The 26,387-nt window shown below is 37.9% G+C and overlaps 1 protein-coding gene across 1 annotated transcript; it reads right to left on the bottom strand.

Moving 5' to 3' along the window:
• Window positions 1-1,269: 1,269 nt before the first annotated feature.
• On the bottom strand, window positions 1,270-24,308 carry LOC308686356 (serine/threonine-protein phosphatase 6 regulatory ankyrin repeat subunit A-like). The gene is made up of 28 exons (XM_081394763.1): window positions 24,063-24,308; window positions 16,349-16,432; window positions 15,881-15,959; window positions 15,648-15,718; window positions 14,513-14,713; window positions 14,235-14,322; window positions 13,991-14,133; window positions 12,180-12,392; window positions 11,990-12,068; window positions 11,792-11,906; window positions 11,510-11,592; window positions 11,348-11,411; window positions 10,248-10,316; window positions 9,992-10,132; window positions 9,769-9,880; window positions 9,664-9,690; window positions 9,490-9,564; window positions 9,180-9,381; window positions 7,861-7,948; window positions 7,652-7,769; window positions 7,327-7,546; window positions 5,880-5,967; window positions 5,717-5,800; window positions 5,355-5,500; window positions 5,184-5,266; window positions 4,946-5,028; window positions 3,644-3,735; window positions 1,270-2,844 (listed from the first exon to the last, which is right to left on the bottom strand). The coding sequence occupies exons 1-28, from the start codon at window positions 24,087-24,089 to the stop codon at window positions 2,561-2,563; spliced, it is 3,159 nt and encodes a 1,052-aa protein (XP_081250889.1). The 5' UTR covers window positions 24,090-24,308; the 3' UTR covers window positions 1,270-2,560.
• Between the last annotated feature and the right edge of the window lie 2,079 nt (window positions 24,309-26,387).

Here is a 26,387-nt window from a genome sequence, read left to right as displayed (position 1 = left end):
GTGGCTGATTGATTGAGATAAACTGTCTGAACTCTACTGCACCTTGTCCAGACAGGAAAGTCAAAAGCAGCACGTGTTGACCCTTCATGAACCCTTTGAAATGACAGATAATTGAATAACACATTGAAAGGTAATTTTGTAAAAAAATTGTCATAATTCAAACAATTCCCTCTAATTCAAATAATTCTCTATGACCTGTACATGGTTTTCTTAGAGGCCATATTATGTCCTTTTACAGTTTTGTTTTTGGGGTCTACTAGAATAGGTTTTCATGCATGAATGTTCAAAAAATACATTATTTTATCAACTTCTACCAGTCTGTAACCATTTTTCGATCCTGTCTCTATGAAGTCCCTCATGAAAAGCGCAATGTAATCCGATTGGTCAGCCTCTTTGAGCGCGTTTCGGAAATGTCACATCCTTACCATAACCGTGAGTTTCACATGGCTACAACAACACACTATTAATGCAAGTTTTAACCAGGCCTCCACCCCTTTTTTGCTTAAACAAGAAATATTGTGATGCGAATATTCCCAGAAGGAAACTCAAGACTACAATTGAGGCGTTTCAGGGAGATGAGAAACAGTGCTGAGCCGGACTGATATATACCCCTTTTCCACCAAAAAAGAACTGGTTCGGAACTGGTGCTGGTTCAAAGTTGGTTCAACTTGCGAACTTGTTTGTTTTTCCACTGACTAGAGAGCCCAGCAAACGATGTCATTACGTCACTGTGTACGTTGCCATACGTCTTAGCTTTCCCAGAAACGCTTGCACCAACTTCAAGCATAACAATTACATCGTCTTTCTGCAAATGTTTCTCCTGGCTTTGCGATCCTATATTGGGGTCAGAAGACGACGTTTAGGACACATTTGTGCTGCTCGTCTGGTTTACTATAGACGGAGGTTACGTTCGAGAAGAAGTTCGACAATATCCCCGCTCCCAGCCCCCGACGTAAGCATGATGTGGTAAAAAAACGGTTCTAGTCCAGCAAAGAGTTGGTGCCGCTTTGGAAACAATTTTCCTGGCCGAGAACCGGTTCTTTGGCTGTCGAAACACAAAGAACTGGTTCGCGGGTAGGCACCGGCTCCGAACCAGCACCAGCACTGCCTTGGTGGAAAAGGGGTAATAGAGAACAACAAAGAATAACACTTTGGAGTGGACATCTAACTTTGCAGTCCTTTTTCATGGTCACACAACATTACACAATAACTGATAACGTAAAAAAAACATAATAGGTCCTCTTTAAATGTTTGACAAGAAAAAATATTCAAATTACTGAACTCATTTATTTATTTAAACAACCATAAAATATACAGGAATCTCTTGTTCTGAGTAGAGGGACAGCGGTGGCCATCGACTGCACCAATCACTCTCCTTTTTCCACAAAAAAAAAGGACAGGAAAGCTAACAGATACCTGCTGGCCCCCTCTCAGCCGGGAAGCTGTTTTAAACAGATTTCCAGTTTCAATCATTCCAAAATCAAAGCTTGAAAAGAGACAAACACAGGTTTTCTGACAGGCCATCAAAGAAGGATCGAGTGGTTTCATTTGCTAAATCAAAGCGAGCATACATGCCCAAAACATCATGTTAATAAGAGCCAGAAAAAATATAATATATATATTTATATTCATATATCAACATACAAAGAGATCAAATGCTGTTCTACCATTGGTTTACACAGTGTTCCTCATCCTGGAGCAAAGCATGCTGGGAGCCGTTTGCCTCTTCATTTTCAGTGCTTTTCACAGACGTAGTGTTGAACTTCTTGTGCATCGTAGATTTGTTCTCACAAGCTGCCCCTTCCCTCCATACAGTAATTTATGAAGGCACAAAATGATGATGAAATATGGAAAGTAAAAATAAATACCATAGATAAAAAGAATAATTTATCCTAAAACTGAAGATGGAGACAGCTAGCTTTTTAACATCACTCATGCTTGTGGCCAGAAGCATTACAATGCTGTCGATGTCCTTGATTTTGCCCTTGCGGTTTTGAAACTATTGAAACTCTGCGATTATTATTTTTTTCCCCTCAGAGGGACAGAGAAATTGACACGTATTAAAATCGTATTTTAAAAAATAAATCATTTCTTTACCCAAGTTGTAAATGATCGATTCAGAAGTGCACACTGACTTGAAACTGTTGAAAGCATCACAAATATTCCAGTCTTTTGTAAGGGATTGATTCAAATCTTCCCTCACGATCTGAAAAGAGCCGAATCTCGAATCCCAGATGCACTATGACAGTGTCAAACTGCCCGTGCAAATATTGGTCCCAGGCCGCTGATTCTTGTCTCGTTATTGCCATGTCGGGAGGTCCGCCCACTTATCCATTACTTTTGTGTAGGGCAAGATGTGCTGGCAGAGGTTGAGCTGATGGATAAAGGGGCTGGGAGCGCCAGCCTGCTGCGCCTCATATACACGTGTACTTGTGTGTGTGTGTGTGTGTGTGTGTGTGTGTGTGTGTGTGTGTGTGTGTGTGTAGAGAGTTAAGGCTCTGCGGAGTGGCCGGCCGCTGGGTAAATTAAGACAAGATGTGAGCCTCTCCTTTCCTCAACCTCAGTAAGTCTCTGAGTCAGAGTCGTTTAGCTCGTCGTCCTTGTAGAAGCCGTCGTGGCGGCCGATGCTGTTGAAACTGCAATAGGAGCTGTGTTCGGAGCGGAGCATGGGCAGACTGTCGAACGTGACGCTTTTAGTGGGGCTGGTGTAGTGATTGATGGCACTGAACGTGAGGCTGGGCACCGCACCTCCGCCGGGAGACACTGGCATCATGGTGGCCAGGATTAGCGCCAGGCAATCTGCCACGTCTTTGTTAGGAGCACAAGCCAGGGCGGGAGTGTAACCTTTCAGAGAAATGAGAGAAGAGCCTTCAGAATGGTATTATGCTATTATGGTAAACAAAACTGCCATGTGAAAATTAGGGATGCGAAAATGGAGAAATTTGGACTGATACTAATGATAAAACAATTATTTTCCAATATAACATACAGATAAAGAATGAAATGCTAAAAATATTATATTATAAAAATAATATTAGGAGATCAATGTTTTTTATTTATCTGTAAACCCTGCAACCAAAATTCCATAATTTCTTGATTTTTTAATTTCCATGATTTCCAAAATTCTATTGTTTACTAACAAAAGGGGGGAAAAAAGGTTATGAAATGTACATATACAAAGAAATATATAAAAACATATACACACAGTACCGCGTTTAGGGTCAGTAAGATTATTTTATGTTTTTGAAAATTTTCTTATGATCAACAAGGCTGCTTTTACAAAAATGCTATAAAAACAGTAATACTGCCAAATATTACAATTTACAATAAACGTTTTAATGTTTTAAAATATAATTTATTCCTGTGATGGCAAAGCACATGAATTTTCAGCATCATTACTTCAGTCTTCAGCGTCACATGATATTCACAACTCATTCTAATATGCTGATCTGATGCAAAATATTTGTCACTTCTGATCAATTTAATGCATCCTTTCTGAATAAAAGTATTAAAATAAATAAAAACGTACTGATTCCAATGTATATACGTAAAAGGATCACCAACATTTGCACTCTAAACATAATATTTATTTTAAACACACATTAACAACTCTAGTCATGATTAGGATAAGGTTATAAATTACCATTTTCATCCACAGCTAGCACACTAGCACCCTTAGCTAGTAGTTCTTGGACAACCACAGTCAAGCCATTCCTGGCAGCAACATGCAGGGGCCTGGAAAATGAGAACTTAATATTAGGCTTATTCTTTAATCAGGCATGTGATCAGCTAACGGCAATTACTATTCTGAATTTTTTTTAATTATTAAAGAATCATCTTAGTATCGCAATAATACATACAATTGTACTGTATTGTACTGAATAAAACAAATTCAGTATTTATGATAATCATAATAATAATAAATTACATTATAATACAATATACAATCCCCAGCCAAAAAAGAAAAAATAATAATAATAATAATAATTAATAATAATGGATTTAAATAGGCAAATACTTAATCATTATTGGTGTGATTATCATGTTTCTAGCATGTTATATGTTTGGCATATATGATTCCTCTAACCCTAATTGATGGAGTGTGTAGCTTTTCATTTCTTAAACAACCATATAGGAAGACACATCATGGCCATATTCCAGAATGACAATGTCTCAAATTGTGAAAGAATGATTGGGCGGGAGCATGAAGAAACCTTTTCACACATGAATAGGCAGTCCAGACCTCTAATTCACTGAGAGTCTTTGGGATGTGCTGGAGGAGACTTTACAGAGTGCTGGACTCTTGCATTGTCAATAGGCCTTATGCCCAGCTGCACTACTTCCTGAACTTCAGCCAGCTCCTTTGTTTCCTGTCTGCCATTATTGGACAAACTGATTAATCCAGGTGTGTCTGATTATTGTTACTGAGGTCAGGCACACCTGGATTAATCAGTTTGTCCAATAATGGCAGACAGGAAACAAATGAGCTGGCTGAAGTTCAGGAAGTAGTGCAGCTTGGCATAAAGGCTATTCAAGATCTTGAACCAAAAATGTATGCACATCAAGAGATGCATCAATTTTTCAACTTTAACGCAATTTTTACTCGCATTTGGCAGTTTGAACCCTGGCTTAACATGCTAATAGTGTCCCACAGATGGCGCCACAAGCTCGTGCAGCGCTGTGAGAAGAAATCCATGCATGAAATAAAATTATTAGAAAAAGTAACATTTAGCAGTTTTAGTAATCGTTTAAGGCCATTTCGCGATTTCAGGCATCATACAGTAACCAGCCACCTCCCCACCCCCTCCTACACCAACAACTTTTTCTTGGATTTAAGCAATTCACGTGGGTCATACTTTTAAGGTATTTATAAATACGGAAAAAACCCATCCCCTGTTAATATATTTCGGTGCATCGGTGCATCATTTCTACGTGTTAACCATACGTTTGTAAAGCTGCGTTGGTGGAGTTGATGAGGTTTCTGTCAGTGATCTTCTCCAAGATCAACAAGGCACTGGTTTCATGACCCTATAGAGAGCAAATGAAAATCAATAGTGAGTAACAGATAGGAGAGAATCACCAAATCTATACTAGATGCAATGTCCCATTGCTTGAGCTCAATGCAGAATGCAAAAAACAACTCCTACAGAAATGAAGACATAACAGAACAGAGAGTTTCTTACCTTACTGCAGGCCAGATGGAGAGCAGTGTTTTTGTTGGCATCCTGTAGCGTGAGATCTGCTTTTGCACTGCTCACTAACACCTCTGCCAAACACAGACAGACATCAAAACCAAACACAAACTCAGTTAACTGTAAACAAAAAAACATGAGATTCGAGTGTCAAACTCCTACCGACTGCATTGGTCTGGCCGTTCTCAGCAGCCATCATGAGTGGGGTTTTGCCTCCAGCATCCACACAGTTCACCTGTGCGTTATGGCCCAGCAGGAGCTGCAGACACTCCACGTGATCTGTGAATGCTGCAGCGTGAAGAGGAGTCCTGTTACAGAGACAACAACAATTACAGCCCGGACCTCAACCACAACAAAAGATGGTAAATAATGAGAAATTTACATTATTTATCATCATTTACCATAAAAAAAATTGTAATCTAATATTTCCATTTTATTTCAGCTTCATTCAAATTAACAAAATTATATGGCATAGGCCATATTTATCTGATTTAAGAATGAATAAAGAGAAGTATGAGTGGTACCTGTTTTTGGAATCAGTTGAATTGACGATGGCAGGACTAAGTGTGTCTATCAACATCTCAGCTGCTCCTTCATTGTCATTTATACTGAAGGTCATAAAAAAAAGAGCTTCAATACTCTTGCCCTTCTTACACACACACACCAAACCAACCCAAATCCACTTACACAGCGCAGTGAAGGGGGCTAAAAGTGTTCCCTTCAGTCTTATGAAATAACTCCTGCTCCAGCAACACTTCAACACAAGTGTCATGACCTGCAGAGAGAGAATCTGATGTAACAACAGTTTATCTAACAAGCTTCCTGACTCCTGATCAAAAAAATCCCTCAATAGCCCTATTTGGACAGGACAAGTTTTCCAGGAGGACGTTAGAAAAATTCATGTTTCACAGACGTACTTTGTGATTTTAATCCCGTCCCAATCTGCCAAGTCATTGTTTTTCCTCACACAATTCCAGGGAAAATTACCTACTCAAACTCAACGGTCCTCTGAGAAATCTAATCCTGTCGGAATGTGAATGTCTGTGATTGCTGAGCTACCATTTCTGCACCAATCTTTGGCATGCTTTTATTTCAAATATGGATGGTATCAGAAGGAAAAAAATAACACATACTATCAATAAATAGAGCCAAATCGTGGAAACTGCGAAGACTGCCCATTTTAATATCAGTGTCAGGTAAGAGTAAGATACTTGTCTAGATTTCTCTGCTCACTTAAGCAAGTTTGTTATAAACAGCCGCTGCTAAAAACTCGAAGTTGACTTAAATAGGGTTTTTATAATAAATTAAAATTATATGAACAAATAATAAATTAAAAGACGTGTCATACGTGATGCACGCACATCACATGACCTTCTGTAACACCCCCATCTAGAAAACACACACTCCCACCGCTGTAATAAACATGGAGATGTCAGTCCCGTCCGAATCGGTAAAGGAAATCACAAGCGTCGAGGGATAAGAATTGTAACTCAAATGTCATTTAGAAATCTAGTCCCGTCCAAATAGGAATAATGACAGACAGAACTTTTAGGGGTCTAGTCACAACAAATCAGACTATTGAGATTTGTCTTCACTCCCCTATATAAAATATGGGTTGTTTCAGATTAATGCAAGTGAAATCTGTATGTTTCAGACCATTTCATGCTTTCATTCAGATTTAAACATTTTGCAGAAAAAGAAACAGAAATAGATGCCATAGTGCCATTTACAGGGTTCCCACACATTTAGACCAATGGTTTTCCATGACCTGTCCTATAAGATTATGATTACTACATAATATTTTAGAACTTATTATTATTATTATTATATATAGAGATTGCTAAAGAGGATTTCCTTTGTATGCCAGGTTGTTTTCCTTAAAATGAGATTTCAATAATTATGCTTATCCATGTATGAAAGTCTCTAAAAATAGCTAACAACCTGAAATCTGAATGTAGCTCAAAAGAGGATTCAGCTTCCTGAGCCTCCAAACAGATGGAAATTCCCATTTTTAAATTCCCTGATATTTCCTTGACTGTGGGAACCCTGCATTAAGTTTCATCAGACTTGGTGTGAGCAGGCCTTTAGACAGGTATGGTGTATCCATCTGTGACTGGCAAGTGCGTTTATTCACCGTTGTAACAGGCCCAGTGAAGGGGCGTGTAGCCCTGGTGGTCAGTGATGACAGGAATGGTCTCTACTGACTGGGCAGCATGCAGAAGGCCCCCCAGAACCCCAACATGGCCACAGGCGGCCGCAAGGTGCACTGGAGAGCGCCCCCTACAGTCCCGTACCATGAAACTGGCACTGTGCTGCAGCAGAGCCTCCACACACTCCTCATGGCCCGTCACCGCCTGGTTGGAACAACACACACATCCATGAGCCACGACAGGAAGCACTAGCAGAGGTGAGAGCCAGTGCCAGTAGAAATACTTCTAGTGCAATGAGTTGCGATTTACCCCTCTGTGCAGAGCAGTGCGGCCCCACTTGTCTTTGGCATCAACATTGGCTCCTTTATTAATAAGGGAGTAAACACAGTCTGTGTGTCCGCCCAGAACTGACAGCATCAGAGGAGTCCTGAGAATCACGTATATGAATATATCTGTCATTTCCATTGACTTCTACAAGAAGAACATGAAAATTAGTGTTTTTTGTGTCATGTACTTACTGGCCAATCCCATCCTGGATGTCCACTGCACTCTGCAGGTCGGCATTTCCGATGAGCAAACGGAGACATTCAGAGTGACCATTTGTGGCTGCAAGGCAAGAGAATAGGCACAAATACACGTGTCATGAGTGTTTATGTCCATACATATACAGCAACAGTTTAAATCCCTCTGAGGTTAGTGATAGATCGATAAATCTGCAGACAACATCGACCTTGTGTCTGATTAACAACAAGTGTTAGCTCTGCCTTGTGTCAAGAATCTATAAACAGCTTTGTCAATGGATTTGAACATTTTCTTTTTCCAAATATTTTTAGTGATTGAGTAAATGTAATTTTATAGTAAAAAAATATATAAAAGCAATAAAATACAATTGAAATTATTTCAGCATATATGTAATCATTTTAAGTTCTGGGATTAGTTTTTGGCAAATCTCCTCTGCATATTTGTTAACTCCACGAGAAACCATCGTAGGGTCAGGCAGTAGTTGTTTAGCATCCACACGACCAGCCCGAGCACCAACATCTATCAACCCTTGTGCTAATGCAAAAAATCCCTCACTGTGTACTGCCTCAAAGGGTCTAATATCATTGCATACAAAGTTCACAGACAGCCTGGTTATAGTTTCCTTCTCTACAAGGCACCTTCAGTTCTGTCCCCTTTGAAAAATCCTGTTCGATAGAACTGCTTGGCTTGTTACCACAGTTATCTGCGTGCTTCCTCAGCAATGAAGTTCCACATTTGCGGCTATCCAACACAAAAACTTTAAGGCAGGTTTTGCATGCAGCAAAGCCTTTCACAATATTGTTTTCATCTGAGATAACTCCAAATTTCTCCCACACACTGGACTTGATTTTTGATGATGCATTGTCAACAACTTAAACACCACTAGCTATTCTTTTCTTCAACTCCTCAGGATCCATCTCGAAAACTGCAGGCAGATCGCACGCGCGGTTGTGATTTAAAAAAAAAAAAAAGTGAAAGTAGGCCTAGAGACTCCTGGGAGGGCACAAGCACAAATAAACTGATATGGATTTTAAATTATTTTATCAACTTGAAATACAGGCATTTTTTTGTAGATGTGTTCCTAAACATATGCATTTATTTTTATGTTTGCACGTGACTGTTTTAAACCCGTGTTTAGACCCGTGTTTCCCCCTTGTCCGACCCGCACCCGTATCCGACACAGTTGAATATTTTTCACCCGTTTCAGCAAAATTTGCGTCACCTGTCGGGTACCCGAACCCGTGCAGGACTCTGAAACAGTCACAAATTATGGGGATAAATGAACATCATGCTAATTAGTCTTTGTACAACATACCAGCGGCGTGGATGGGGGTGCGTTTGAGCGTGTAGTCTTTCACCAGGATGGAAGCCCCCTGGTTGATGAGCACATCCACACATTCAACATGGCCTTTGAAGGCAGCCAGGTCCAGCGGCGTGTGCCCTTGTGCTGTTCTCACATCCAGGTCCAGCAGAGACTGAACCAATACCTCAAGAGCCTGGTGATGTCCATGATATGCCTGAGGACAACCATTACATATAATCTGAGACGAACCCCAGCCAAGGAGGCAAGAAAATTTAAATGTTTCCCAACATTTGTTGAACAAACAGATGGAGGTTGTACTCACAGCCAGGTGGAGTGGGCTCACAGGAGCACGTACATCAGAGTCATTTAGGATGTCTGTCCCTGAGGTTTCCATTAACTTCAAGACAAGACAACAGATTTAATTAGGTCTGATCACTCAAGAGCAGTGATGATCTTAAAGGTGTTGATCTTAAATGTTGAGTGTCATAGTACTTACCACATCCAAAGGAGTTTCACTAGCAATCTAATAAAGAGGACAGAAATACAGTAAGCTGAAAATATTAAAAGCATAGACCTATCATGTGATTTTAAGTCGTCTCACCAGCTCCAGACACAGGCGGTGTCCATAAGCAGAGGCGTAATGCACTGCATTGTAGCCCTGATTGTCTCGGATCCCTGGGTTAGCATCATTCCTCAGCAAATATTCCAGGCACCTAGAATGAGAGGTGAATGAGAGATCAATTCTATTGAATGAGAGGCACTGGTAAATTCATTAGCTTTGAAATTACCCATCCAACTCAACCACAGTGCATATGGTAACTCACTTTCCATCTGCATCAGAAGCAGCGGCGTAGTGGAGGGGGGTGCAGCCCCTCTTGTCCAGCTCATTGACATTGGCTCCTGAACCCACCAAAGCAAACAGGCACTGGTAGTTGCAGTTTGCAGCTGCGTAGTGCAAAGGTGTCCTAAAGAAGAGAATATTTTCTCAAGCCCCATAATCAAAAAATATATATATATATATATATAAAAAAAAACCCATTAGCATAATGGATGACACTGGTAGTGTACAGGCAAACACACCTTCCAAAACTGTCCTTCCTATTGAAATCTGCCCCCGTGTTGAGGAGAAGATTCAGACACTCAAGGTTCCTGCAGTGGAAAACATGTTTCATTAAATACTGTAATACATGCTCAAACTGCGTGAATGAAACATTAAATGGGTTACACTAGGTTGGTTAAATCACAACAACAAAAAGTGATCACAATAAGAAATATTTAGTCCAGTTTAAAATGTCAAGAAAGTTTCAATTTAATGACTTTAAATGTAATGATGTGTGGTGTAGCCATCATTCATGTATTTTATTTATATTTTTAAAATGTTTTATTTATTAATATACTTTATAAATACCATTACTTTTTTGGGGTAGTCACACCACATGGCATTTTACAACCTGAACTAACCTTGCTTTACCATAAAAAGGTCGAATTATCTGGTATTTTAGGAAACTTATTGACCTTGGCACACAGTCTCTTTATGATATAATTTTATGATTTAAGTTTTTCTCCATGTTGGTTGCACCACATGACAAAGTTTTTAAAATATTAATAAACTACGAAGCAATTTTGTTAAACTTACTTTGTATTATAAATATTTTTTTCTAAGTAACTAATAAAAAAAATTATGCCAAACTAAGTTTCTTTTCAAAATTTGAATTCTTTTAAAGTGTTTTAGTTTATTTTACTTATGATATCAGGATATTTGTATACCCCTGATATTTACGCCTTAAGAAAATAAGGATGCTTGGGTTGATCGGGCAGATCGTTATCGGCCGATAAAAGCTTTATATAATTTGATCGGTGGGTTAGGGTTCAATTAATGATACTTTCTCATGTCATAATTTTTTTATATACTGAAATACATTCTTGTTAACAATAGCTAACTACACCAGTGGGTTTATTTGAAGCATTTTATTTATCATGTAGTATTATTTATTTTGGTAATCGGCCCCAAAACCCCTGATCGGATCACCCTTACCTTAAAAAAATTACTACATTTAATTCAGAAATCAATAAATATATATACATTTTTTACTTTTTCTGAATAAATTCTAAATAAAAAGATTTGGACCAAGAAAAACACTGCATAATGTAGTTGGCCATAAAATCAAAAAGAAACTCACCCGCCAGCAGCAGCAGCATGTAAACAGGTCCTTCCAAAGTCATCGGGGGTGTCTATATCAAAGCCTGGAAGACAGAGACCCATTCAGTTCATCTTTATATTGAAAAGAGCAGACTATTAAAAAACAACAAATATTGTAATCCATGCACAGAAAGCGTCTTACCAGATGACAGCAGCTTACGGCAGCAGTCAGAGAAGCCGCTGAGAGCAGCCAAATGCAGTGGAAACATGCCATGAACTCCCCTCCTAAACCAAAAAGAGCCAATGTTACAATCAGAAAGCCAGGAGCATCTCACTGTGTATGCATGTGGGATCAATTACAACATTCTTGGGATTTCCAAAGAAGATATAATGAATTTCTGCCTACATCTATGTCAACAGTTAGTGCACAAATGTAACAAAGCTGTTATGTTCAGTAATTAACAAGTGCATGGGGAATTCATACTTGGCTGTATCAGCTCCATTAGTGATCAGTGTGTTGATGAGAAGCTCGTGTCCGTATCGAGCTGCGATGTGCAGAGGAGTGTTCCCGTTCTTATCTTCACAGTCTATCTCAGCACCTACACATAAACGAAACAGACAAATTGGACGCAGTCAGATACTGCAGGTTTCAATAATGGAAAACAGAAAAATGAAGACTCACCATTCTGAATAATCGCCTGAGATCTTGAGAACCTCCCGTGGATTGCGGTCATATGTAGAGGGGTCTTACCGTCCTTACTCTATACAAAGAGAAAACAATGATAAATAACCAGTCAAACCTGCTTTTTCTGCAGCTCTATTAATCTAATCAATTTTTTGTCATACATGTGAAGCCCTAATAGAGGCTCTACCTTGATATTGACATCGGCTCCATTGCCAACAAGCAGCTCAAGGCAGAGCGCTCCGTGCCGCGAGGCTGCGGTGAAGTGCAGTGGTGCGAAGCCCTTCTCATTAACCTGGTTCACATTCGCGCCACACTCGATCAGCTCGTTCACCACCACATCCTGACCGTTGTAGCATGCCACATGCAGCGGAGTGTTCCCATATGCGTTTGGCTCATTCATCTGCAAGCATGTCCACAGTTTAAATGATCAGGTACACAACATTCACACTAGGGCTGTGATCTGTCGATTATTTTTACTGTTAATAAATACATAAAAAAAATTCTGATTAATCGATTAAAATAATAACCGTAACTTGTAAACTGACATTCAATTTTCAATGTTTTATTCAAAAATTCTCATAAGAAAGTGCCAAGAATGAAGACATCTATCAGTAATACAAATGACGATGACTGTCTATGATGGCTGCATTCAGTCACTGTTTGTAATACTTGAAATATTTTGTTCATTCAGCAGATTAAAGTAGCTTCTTGAATACGTATCTGTATGAATGAATAGATGAAGTCAAAACTGTATCCTAACTAAAGATGCCCAAGTCCATAACACCAATCAAGGCATGAGTTCATCTATCAGCTATTTTGAAATGACTATATATTCGAAATGTTTCGTAACCAAGTGTAGAGTATGCTTGAGCTGCATCTGAAGATCCACTGAAGCTGCCGTGGGTGCAAATCATTTCTCTGTCTCTGTGAGTAAAGGAGTCTTGTTTTTAACAAAGTGAGACGCATTGACAAATCATTGCAACGATTACGCAGATGCCTCTTAACAGCCCTACTTGAAATTGCGCAGGCTTTCAGAAGAATTTAATTACAAACGTGTCTAATAGAATGTGCTACTGAATGAACCTGAACACAGGTGTGCAACCAATTTAAGCATTGTGGTGTAACCCAATTAGCTATACATGCTTTTTTTCAAATGCACAGTAGGCTACTTTCTTTTAAAGTGGGTCTCTGCATGAAAACATTTGCATAATGCCCCCTGAAACATACTTGGACCAAATCACCCTGTCCCAAGACTACAAATGCCTGTGCATTTTCATGCATTTTGGCAAATCCCATTGTGCATTTTATTATGTTCTTGTCAATCAAACTACCTGCCACTTTTGACTGGACCAATGTAAAATAAAATTGCGCACTTTCAAAATAATAAAAAAAAGACACTGAAAAAGAACTGATTTGCAGAAATTAATTTAAGTCACTGACTGAATGGCAGTAGTGTGATGATGTATTCTTTGATATCTTGCTCTGGAGGCAGGAATATGCAAATGTATTTTACATATGGAATTTGTTTATTTGTTCTTATTGTTTTTATTTTACTTTATTTAAAAAAATTACATTTTGCATTGAAGAAACGTAGATTTTTGTTTGCATATACTGTCAATGAAAAATTGCAATCAGCAAAAGAAAAATTGAAGAAAATTGCAATTGGTACATCTCTAGTATTTACTACCTTTTACTTCCTTTTTTTTATAATTTCTTTATTTGTGAAAAATACTAGGATCACAGAATCAAAAAGCTGATATTTAAAGTATAAATACTTTTATTTGACAGATTTATTCTTTATAGTTTATTTTTTATTTATATTTATTTAAATTAAGTGAATATGTAAAATTATACATTTTAAAATATTACATTTAATTGCAGCATGTTTAATTTTTCTATAATTAAACTAAATAGTTGAAATTTTCTGTATATTCAATATTATCCATAGTAAACATTTATTTTAAGACAATATGATTTTTGTGAAAGGTTAGCACTCACATCCACTCCCAAATCCAGCAGATATTTCACTACACTGATCATCCCGCTGGACGCCGCAGCGTGAAGGGGTGTGTAAGCTTTCTTATCCTTACACGTCACCTCAGCGCCGTGCGACACCAGCAGTTTCACCACCTCCATGTGACCTGAGATACAGAAAAAATGAATAGTTGAGGATTTGAATGGGTTTTGAATTTATAGATATGGTTGTGAAAAGGACTGGAAAACAAACATAGCTCTGTCTCACCCATGTATGCTGCCCAGTGGATCGCCCTTCTGTCCTTCTTATCAAACGCATTTATATTAGCTCCCCTGGATAGCAGTAACCGCACCATCTGAAAAAAGAAAAACATGCATACTTTACACAGGGAGGACATTAATTAAACAATACATCTGCAGTGCAAAAAAAACCCTCAATTTATATACTGTTAAAATATTCATTTCTCAATTGTACCTCAAGCTCTTAATGAATTCTGAACCATAATTTCAGCAAACCCACACATATATAAATGCTTCTTCACTGACCTCCAGGTGGCCACTGAAGGCAGCGTGGTGCAGAGCGGTTCGTCCAGCCCGATCGGATACATTAACATTGCTAAGCAGCGGCACCAACGCCTCAGCGCAGCGAACCGCTTTGTTAGCAGCGGCCACATGTAGAGGGGTCTGCCAGTTCTTATCTCGAGCGTTTACATCAGCAGAGTGCTTCAACAAAACCTGCACTGCCTCCTGCAAGGTTACATGAAGAGGAAGATCAATAATCTGAAACATTACTTTTCTTTTTGTTTTTGCCTTATTTTGTCAAGTAACAATTAGTCAATTTACTCGCATGAGCTCAAGTCAAAAATACTGGTATTTTTGTACTGCAAAATGTCGAGAGCAAAAATAAAGAATGGGCTTTATAGGCAAAAAACGAAGACTGGACGTGTGTCAAAATTAATTGTTTTGTATATTCTTCAAAATTTAGTGCTTGTAGTTTCAGATATCTTACAGCAGTGTTTAGGACATATCTTTGTTCTATTGTTTTTATTTATTTATTTATAATTGTAATTTCTCTCATTTTATAACCATTTACTTTGATAATTACTAGATTCAATTATTTAATTAATCAAATGTAGTCTATTTTTTATTGTTTTTAATTTAACTTTTTTTTTTGTTAGTTTCAAAATAGTTTAGAATAGTTTCAAAATCAGTTTTTGCTGTGATGCCAAAATTTATATCAGAATTTTGGTATTAACCAGTGTTATTTTAGTATACCATTATAGTTTTTATTAATATTTTGAAATTTTTTATATTTATTTTCTGTTTTAATTTTAAAGGTTTAGTAATTTTGTTGCGTTTTTTTTTTTATGTCTATAATTTTCTTTTTTCAACTTCACCTTTAATTATTTCAGTACATCAAGTTAAACAAAATGAAAAAAGCTGAAATAACATAAGTTTTGTAATATTTTCATTTCTCTTAGCGTTTATTTTATTTAAACAACAAAAATGTTTTTCAATACAGTTTTAGTTTCAGTTAACTATAATAACCCTGGTATGCACTACTGATATTTTGGTATTGTGACAATCCTACTCTTCAGGAAGTAGAGTTTAGGCAAATTCTACAGGCTCCAAGCACGAGTCTACATGTGTAGGTTGTCGAACGGCTCTGTGCTTGCAGTACCTCACTGCAGGATGCCACTGCGCGGTGAAGAGGAGTCAGCCATTTGTTGTCTTTGGCATTCACCCTCGCCCCTACATCACAAAAAACATTGAAACATCAAGAGATTCATGAATAACAGTATAACAATACATCAAAGCCACATCTGATCTGAAGACGCCTGGAATCAAAGGGAGAAGATACTAGAAGCTTCAGGAAATGTATTTCATCATGATGAATATTTCAGGTGCATTTACCTGATAAAATTAAGAGCTCTATAATTTCAGCATCTCCTAGGTAAGCAGCTGCGTGCAGTGGTGTCCTTTTCTCATTGTCCTGAAAGAAATAAAGAGAGTTCTTAATCACAGTTGAGTCAATTCAAAAAACGTGGTGGTTCAATTAAGCAATCTGGTAAACGCATTCTCATCCTAGGGCGTCATATACTGACGCTTTTGACATTTCGTCTACATCGAACGCACATGGCACCCTTTAGCGTCAATATGACACGCACAGAGCTTTGTTCGGTTGTGGGTAGGTTTAGGTCTGGGGTAAGGTTAGGGTTAGACCTTCTGGCCCATATCTATCTGCGTCTCATATTGACGCTAAAGGGTGCCATGTGCGTTCGATGTAGACGAAATGTCAAGAGCGGCAGTATATGACGCCTTGGGATGAGATCGGGCTGATCTGGTCATGCATTTTTATTTTTTAACAGGTTAAAATCTTACTTGTACATTCACATCCTCTTTTTTGAAAATGAGAGAGCGTACTTCATCTGGATCAACATTGAAAATAGCTTTTAGCAGGGCAGGCTGAAAGACAGACAGAGAAGCATCAAGTTAGACAACTGACAGTGAGAAACATGGCCAAGTCTGAATCGTGACATTTTGCTTATGTCCTGAGGGGTGAACTTAAATGCAGAGTCTGGGTTTGTGTTTGCAAAAACTGAATAAACATGGTTGCATCTCTCCCCCAAAGACTTCCGAAAGCAATGTTGTCATGAGACTGCATGTGTATTGCTTATGTAAGTGCATCCTCAAGGGCCAGAATGATTCTAAATAAAACCAGCCTCTGCCTCCTCGCCTCGTCTTTTTGAGCTGCAGTGCAAATTGACACTAATGGTTGATTCTTCAATCAGTCAATTTTCTTTCCCTTACAATGATTTTAAAGAAAACATGCTTTCATTCTAGTTGACAAACATTCAAGCTTTAAAGGATAGATTATAATAGCGTTAAACGTTGTCTCTAATTAATATTTCCTCATAGAATTTCACAATTTGGAGCTTGTCCCCATGCAGACTTAACTATGCCACTATAATAAATATCTAAAATATATATTTTTAAATTGTATACTATTTGATTGAATATGATTTTAAGTAGTTTGGAAAGAAGAATTTGTAGATACTTTGTAATTTCATTATAACAAAGAATTGCAGTACCCAACAATGTTGTCGTTACCTCTGCATTTCTCCTCTTCTCTAGCTTGCCTCAATCCCTCCTAATCTCGTTGCCTAATAAACCTGGCATTGTATATTACGATTAGTGTTGTTATTTTATGAGTCGCTTTTGTTTTTGTAATCAGGATCTCAAAATTATATAAAAATTTGGATTTGGATTTAGATTTATCGGCCAATTTATCAGTCATCAGCTTTCAAATATACAGAACTATTGGTATCGGGCAAAACTTTCATATCGCTGCATCTCTAATAATAAATGTAAATTTGGTTGACAAAAATCAGCGACACATCTCTGCCAGAACCACCAGAGCGACACATTGAAAACAAGAAATGTAATTAATTGTACTACTTTTTAATCATGACTTGAGAGTAGCTCTGCTGTATTAGGTGTCAATAACAAACAGTCAGCATCTAAAAATTATAATTACATTAATAACTTCAAAAACTGCCATCACACATACAATATTTAAAATCCACACCTCCACAAACTGAACCAAAATCAACTTGAAGGTTAATCAAAACCACGATCAGATCCTTATTCCAAGAAATGTGGTACATTTTAACAAGGATGAAACAGTTTGAAGAATCTTAATTTTTAATTTTTCAAGATTAAGCAGTCAAACATCCACCTATTGGGTGGAAGTGGCGGACGACTATAATATTAGTTAAATGGGATTAAACACCGGCAGTGAATCCCAACCAGCGAGAAACCTCAAAATGATAATTCAAAAATGTTCATTAATTGAAAGATGGATGCAAAATATGATGGTTCTCCACTAGACTGGAGAGAGCAGATGGTGCAGACAAGGCAAATCTGCTCCAAATCAGCATGACTGTTGATGTTGGACACCACTGTTCCTCCCAGCAGCGAAGCTTGTGCTACTGGTTTATCAAGCACAACGATGGCTAATTTTGTGTTTATCAATAAATATTTAGCCAGCTTTAACAAACAAACAAATCCCCAAAAATTGGCAGTGATAGGAGGAGCAAAATACACAGTGAAACTTGAGTGCTGACACCAGTTCTCCTCTGCAGAGACTCATTTCCATCTCCAGCTCCAGCTTTGCCACATATGCAACATAAAGTTTCGGGACCGTTAACTGCGGGAGTGAGACCCCTAAATTATCGTTCTGAGTACGTATGGAACGCGACTCGCTCATGAAACTGCGATGATTGACACCGTATTTAGCGCCTCACCTGTTTAGCATCTGCTATTCTGACCAAAGTAATATTACAGTGACAAAAAACGTACGTTTAACAATTTTCACTAAAGCACACTAGCACAGTCGATGGAGGCGTAGTGTTTGTGAAGGCTGCTTCACAGAGAACGCTCTCGCAGCGTTGACTTAGCCATGTCCACTTATTAGGCTATACGCGTTTTTGGGCTTGTTGTTTATGCTTGGCTCATAGAGCGATCAAGTTTATGGAGTTCTTAAAGTGAGCAGGTGTGTGTCATGATATTTAGGGGTTCAAGCATGAAATGCTGAAACCCTATTGTAATTGTAAGGATTTGTAAAACGCATCGTGCACAGGGTTCTAAATTAACACCCGCCAACCCGCCAAATGCAGGTTAAAATTCATTTTGGCGGGTGTTAATAAAAACTTACTAGCCAGTTTGGCCGGTGATGCATGAGGCATTACATGCATGATACATAAGGCTCTGTTCCGCTCTGTTCTCGGTCATTTATCCCCCTGGCAGTACTTCCTACATTTCCCATGAACACTGTGCCCTACGTGATGAAGTTTCATACGCCCATTGGCTACGCGCAGTTTGCAGTGAATCCAGCGCGAGAAACCATGGAAACGAACGGACACAGAAAACACAAGAAATAAGACGAACGGAGTTGGCTAGTAAAGTAGGTTAATATTAAACGAAATGCGGCGGTGGTTGGGACAGACTTCTGGGGGCGAGAAGAGGAACGAGGCAGGGGATGAGGAGGGTATCGACAGAGAAAAGAAAATTTAATGCCAAAGAAAAGAAAAGAAATTTTCTAAGAAAAGAAAATTTAATGCCAAATGGCTGACGGGTCGTGAATGGCTAGTGTTTGATCACAATAATGTTGTCATGTATTGTCAGAATTGCCGCATGTACGCAAAAAAAAAAAAAAAAAAAAAAAAACAATTTCGTAGTAGGATCTAATAATTTTAAAGTAGAGGCAGTAAAGGACCATGAGAGTTCCCGAAGTCATCAGGGGAGCCTAAGGATTAAAACTGCCAAGACAGGTCGTATTGAAGAAGAAGAGCTCTGAAGACATGCGATTCAAATGATAAATAGATAGATCCCAAACTTGAAATTAAATGTTTGCACTTTCTGTGTATATTTTTTGTTGTATTGTACTTTGTGTTTTTTATGCCAGCAATTCTAATAAAATAATCAAATGCATTCAGTGGCATTATATACTCATAATTTCTCTTATTTTCACCGAAAAAAAAATTTGGCTAGTGGATATTCTGATTGGCTGGTAACTTTAGAAAGTTACCAGCCACATTGTCTGGTGATCAAAAAAGTTAATTTAGAACCCTGATCGTGCAGGCCAAACCGTAAGGCCTAGAAACTTGAAACCTGGCCAGATGGTAGGCCTCAATTTGGGGACAACCTATCAGAGTATGACCCCGAATGGCCCATAGGTGGCGCTACAGCAACCAAAAGTTCAAAATTGCTCATAACTCTTAGACCGTTTGTTCCAGGATCAAGTGTCTTATATCGTTGAATCCGTGGCTCAAGCCGGACAAAATGGCTATCTCCGATTTGGATGTAGTCAGGGAAAATTTTCTGCTATGTCGAATTTTGTCCAAAACCTACTTTTGCAAACTAGTCCCTGGTTTTTCGCCCGATCGGAACCAAACCAGTCTAGGACAATTCTCTGGACTCTCTAGATCAATAATTATCAAAAAAAGTTGAACTTTGGCATTTGGGTGGCTGTAACAGGGTCATTTAGAAAAGGGGCGTGACAAAATACACTAAAAAGCCTATAAATCCTAAATGAAAACTTAGAACTTCACAAAAATTGGTGAGCATATGTAACATAACATCATTAACAAGCATGCAAAATTTTATGGAGATCGGACCATAGGTGGCGCTATAAATGTTAAACAGCTTTAAAACCATGTATTTCCTATGGTACATTGCCTGTATTGGCTGTAAATGGTCTTTTCCATCTATTATGTCAGTGGTTACATGCTTGCTAAATAAAACTTAATAACTTTCGATGCTTTTGTGCTTTAGGGCCTTAAATGCCTTAACTGCTTGAACCCTGATAAATGCTGCTTGCAGCTTTAATTTGGTATTATTTTCAGCATAAAGCATTTCGGTTTATTTCGTTTTTTTATGGGCTTCTTCTTGTTCTCTGTTTTCTAAGTAAGATCTGGCAACACGAATGAGACACCACTTTCACAGCACATTAAGAGAGAAACATCTCTGATGCACATTAGGCTTCCTGCGATACTGTGTTACCGGTGTTAAGCCGCAAACTGATTACATTACTTGCCCACCGCAGCACTGAATTTAGCTGCAGTGTGTACGTGGCCATAAGTATTCCATACTTTATCTCTATCATCACTTTCAAAAAAAAAAGAAAAAGAGGGGTTTAGAACAATGCACGTGTCTTCCGCATCTCCTGCAGAGCACGCAGTGTGACTCATGGGAAGTATGTGCACTATGCCAGAGTTACAGGAAGTGTTCAGTCACACATTCTTGAGAGTTGTGAAATGAGACGCAGAAAAATCAGTGTTAATTTGCATCAGGTTTCACATCATGCACTACTTTTGAGGATAACAACATCAGCAAAAGCATTTAAATGAACATTAACATGTTCTTTTTATGAGCAACATACAGGTTGAGAAGTTTCGTAAATCTGAGGTCATATTAGATAATATACGAAAGATCTCTTTGTTTGACACATTTACGTCTCAATCAAGACAATATGTAGCACAAAAATCAACACAATATGTAGAGTTCACCCAGATCTTCACTGGCTCATCTAGTCAGTCTCAGTTCAGGTTGTCAGTGGAAGGACAGGCTCACACTGAGAGTCGTGAGAACATAACAAGAAAGCACTTGTGCTTGAAGAAAGCTTCGTTTGAAAAGCCTCCTTTAGTGGCTCTAAGCTGAGACAAGGCTCTATTTGTCACATGTGGCCTGTGCTCTACTGGATGCATACAGGGTTTTAAACTTCTATTCAAGCACTGCGATCGTGTTCTGTCTCCTTTAACAAGCTCCTCTAGTTAATGCCATCACCATGGAGATGAGCTCTTCGCTATCTCCACATCCTCTCTCTAACCAGAGAAACACATATGCACATGTACAAACACTAACAACCCAATACTGAAATCTCCTGTTCCTGGAGCTCGACAGGGAGAACATGGAACTAGTAATGCCGAGGTCATTGGTTCGACTCCCAGAGAACACCTGGAATACACTGTAAGTGCAGAAGCAGGGCTCAACAATAAGAAACGTCTGATGGCCAGCCGAGGGAATTGGAAGTTTATTATATTCATGTGCAATAGGGTTGAAACGATTAGTCGACATTGTCGACAACGTCGACAATAAAAAATTGTCGACAAATATCTTTGTTGTCGAGTAGTCGTTTGATCCCACGTGACCTAATGTAAGGGCCTGCAATATCGCGATTTGACCGCTACGGTGCTGTAGCGCTAGAGTGTAATGCAGCCGTTACAATGCTATTGCGGTAGAAGAAAACAGCGCGAGTTATGACGGAGTGCAAACGAATCCGAACTAGCAAGGTGTGTGAAAGTTTCACAAAACTTCAAATCAAGAATGCTGTCGTGTGCAATACATGCAAGGCGAAACTTGCTTTTCACGGGAGCACAACATGCATGTTAAAACACTTAAAGAGGAAAAACCCGGCGAGAGGTGAATGTTCCCCAGCTGGAGCTGACGTAAATAACTAGCAGTAAATCTCTTTTTAGAGAATGCAATACTACTAATAATAGCAATAATATTAACAATAATAATAATATAATTACAGTAATGTGATGATTATTTTTGCATAGAATAAAGCTTGATCGAGCTTAGGTGTCAGGGCTGTTTTTATTAACGTTATTGTAACTATTAAGTTAGTTATTACAGTCTTATCACTTGCCTGTATTTTGTTCCATATTCATGAAGACTTACAAAAAGAGATGTTATGAAGAATATCATGTCAGTTATTTTTTTTATACTGTAAATTAAAAGGTGAATGAGAATGTCTCTGTCAGCTCAGCTGTCAATTTTTTTTAAATTGTGTTCTTATAATAATTGTTTGCAGTTTAAGTTTGTCTGTAATGCTGCTGTTAATTTTTTTCTATTGAAAGAGAACCGAATATTTAACCAATGCTTTTTGCATTTGTGTGTGATTTGAGTTGGACAGAAATCTGAAAACTTAAAGAGAATGACCTGTTTAGTTGGCTCAAAGTTCATTAAAACAACCATTTCAAAAGCTGAAGTGATTTTCTTTTTTTATATTATAGTTAGAATATGTATAACTCAGTGTTTTAACTAATTGAAAAGGCTGAATAATCGTTCCAAACTTACTGATTAGTCGGTGAAATAATCGATGATTAGTCGATTAATCGTTCTAATAATCGTTAGATTAATCGATTATCAAAATAATCGTTTGTTGCAGCCCTAATGTGCAAATTGGTCTCGCCAATTTAAACGTTCAATCGATTTCAATCCATTCAGGTGCTAAGGAGAACTCAATTTGGTACACAAAATGGGTTCTCTTTTGTGTCTTGAACAGACAAATACACATAAAATATTCAAAATGCAAGTCTTGGCGAGTATCTTTGTAAACAGTTGGCTATGTTATAAGTGAACATAAACAGTGGAGAAAGAAATCGAATCTGCTGTACCTAATGTTTGAACTTTATAACATTACGTAAGGCTAGTAGTTTTTGCTGTGGTATCAAAATTGTGAAATTTCCCTGGAATCAACATGCTGGTGTTGTAACAATCTTTTGTGACACGACAACTGAAAATCAAAACCATTGGGCCGGTAGTAAAAATCTTTAATGTCGAGCACTGCTAAGCATCCATCGAGTACATAATGATTGCGTTAGCCTATTCCAAAGAAAACCAGGAATTACATTAATGTGAAATCACTAAATGGTCAAAACAACAAAAGTGTAACGTAATAATGTAAAAATAGATAGATATCCTGCATGACAAAGTAATGTGACAGGTGAAATCTATGACGTCAGTAATTAAATAAAGCCTCTTTGGCAGTCTCATCAGTACAAAGGTCAAAACGGCCAAAATATTCAACATCTTGAATGTGCTTATGCTAGTCACCTCTCATATTAAAAAGCCAATAAAGTTCACGTAACATATTAAGTGTAAAACATCAACTGCAAAACCTAAATCCCCACATTTGAATTATTTTTGGCATGACTGGATTAGTACATCATTGATAGGGGACCATACACCTGTCGTGCACCCTGTAAAGTTGTAAGCCAACGCAGAATGACGTTAAAGTTATCAATCTTTAAATTACCTTCAATTTATTATCAACCCTATAAATAAAGCTACATAGTCAAACCAATATATAATCTCTGATAGCTGTGCATTTTCATAGCCAGCAGTAGTACAACGAGATGTCAACCCTCTACCCTCATGAGACCAACTGTTGACTGAGCCTTAAGATAACTATTAAACCGAAGAGCGATTTATGAATTACATTTAGTAGATTATTGAAGACACAAAGTGTACACTTCATCAGTCATGATCCGATACACTAATATCGTGGCTCGCGGACATTTAGCTTAGCAACTATTAGCCACATTCCTACTGTACGGGATGACAAATACCTAAATACTACGTTTCCTGCTTATTCGCTTATAGCACTGTGTATCACGTCTTCATTCCCATTCTCGGTTTTAGTTAAATGACTTTGTACAGTCTAATCGTCTGTAAGGTTTCTGAGTAGTTCACTAGCGTGTTAGCACTTATTAGCCTAACTCGGCTAGCTGTTTCACACATCACTCACCTGGTCTCTAATTTTGAGAACCACCATGTTTCGATGCTCTCTTTGGCTCTCATGCAGGACTAAACGGATATTAGTTACCACCACCACTTGAATGCTGATGTTTTATTGTCGGTAAATTTAGCGCTTCCAGTAGGCCTGGGGTTTCCTATGTGCCACTGATGAGCAGGGAAGAAAACTCCATAACATTACCGCCACTGCTGCCTCACAAAGAACGAAGACGGCGATTGGCTAGACAGTGGCTTGAGCGAGAGTAAGAAGAACAATGATTGGTTAAAAGCAAGATGGGGAGCTGCTTGTGCGTGCGTGTGTGTGTGTGTGTGTGTGTATGTGTCTGTGCTGCTACAGTGTATTTCAGAGAAGTAAAGGGTATGGAGAAGTGCGTGTTTCTCCATCGCAAAGTGACTTCCAATTCACGTTTGAACAAAAATGAATAGAAACAAAGAAGGTGGATTAGGACTGTATTAGGTGGATAAGGCTATTGCACATATCATATAGCCTAGGCTATAACGGTTACTTTTTTATATAAAAGTTATTTAAGTAAATAAATGAATACTTAAAGTTACCAAATGACCATGAACATTATGGACCATTATTAGTGTTATAATAATATTATGCCAATATCAATAAGGATAGGCTCGGTCTAACATTATTCATCCCAATGATCAACTAAATGTCACTATTTAAGTATAGGGACGGACCTGTTGTAGGTTTAAAAGTGGTAGCCTACATTTCAATATAAAACTGTCAAATTGTAGCTACTCAAGTGTGTGTTGGGGGGGGGGGATACACATATTATTATATTATATGTAACGAAATGCAATATGTATCAATGATAAAATTACAGCAAACTTGGAAAATCCTACCCATCTTCTCCACTGGGTCTTCACTTTGTGTTAGAGGAAATACATGTTTTCATATACAGAAAACAATGAAACCAGTTCCTTGTATTGTTCCTTAAAGGAGCAGCTCATCAGACCATAGTTGCTAAAGTTGTGCTAGATTACAAATATAAAGACAGATGAATACATAAATGAATAACATAAATCATACTGACAGTTTGTCTCGATAAAATAGGCCTATAAAACTATGAGAATAAAAACATTCATTTGGATTAAACGAGGCTTTAAGACAATGAGCGTTAAATAAACGCAGAACAAACAGTCTATTATAATGTTGTGCACCAGATGACGCTATGGTGTTTAGCGTACTTTACAAAATAGGCCTATCAGTGGCAACGCACTGCAACCAGTCACAGAAACTGACACGATTTACCATTTTATGCTATATAAACAAGTTAAAAAACAATTTAACTAAATATAAATTGAAACAAATCTTGGTTAAAAAATTCGCTGCTTAGTCTCTGTAAAATAGCAGTCTAATCCACAGCAGTCATCGGATATGCTCATCATTATCGCCATATCTGCGGGTTATTATGCATAAAAGAGGCTGAATCCAGCTTTCGTCTATAGGTAAAATGGGAGAAGATGTCACACACGAACATGCGCATAATTTACTTCGGCCACTTACGTTATTTTATATAAGTGTAGCATATGAAATGATAATGCATCAGCCAATGTGTTATTAAGTGATACATTTGCTAATTTGGTGTCATAGCCCAGAAGTTAAAGTCAGCCTATTCGAAGATATATTTTATATAATGCACATTACAGTGATATTTGTCAGGTAGATAGAGGCATCAGCAAATAATTTGGAATATATAGCCTATGTAAAAAAAGAAAAGAAGAAAAAAGTCATATAATAATAACTTGCATATTACATTAACATTTTCACCACTTTTTACATCATAGCAAAGAATATTAGGCCCTTATACTTCCATTAGTAAGTATTCACATTGAAGATTCACTGAATTTAAAGGGATAATTCACCCAAAAAATTCAATTCCGTCATCATGTACTCACCCTCAAGTTGTTTCAAACATGAATTTCTTTCTGCTGCTGAACACAAAAAAAGATATTTTGAAGAATATGGGCATTCGTATGGAGGAAAAACATACTATGGAAGTCAATAGGGTCCATCAACTGTTTGATTACTGACATTCTTCAAAATATCTTCTCTTGTGTTCAGCAGAAGAAAGAAATTCATGGTTTGGAACAACTTGAGTAAATAATGACAGAATTTTCATTCTTGGGTGAACTATTGGCTACCTTTAGATAACAACCAAGCATCTTGGAATTCTTTGGAATTCTCTGTCTTCTTCACAATTAAAATGGTGAGGAATGTAAAAAAAAAAAAAAAAAAAAAAAAACATGGCTGTGCTGCAGGCCTAATTAATGCATTTTAGTGAACAAGTCACTGTTGTTAAAG

Source organism: Scardinius erythrophthalmus (assembly GCF_964197995.2).
Source record: "Scardinius erythrophthalmus genome assembly, contig: HAP1_SCAFFOLD_199, whole genome shotgun sequence".
NCBI lineage: Eukaryota > Metazoa > Chordata > Actinopteri > Cypriniformes > Leuciscidae > Scardinius > Scardinius erythrophthalmus.
This window is presented reverse-complemented; position numbering and strand designations above follow the sequence as displayed.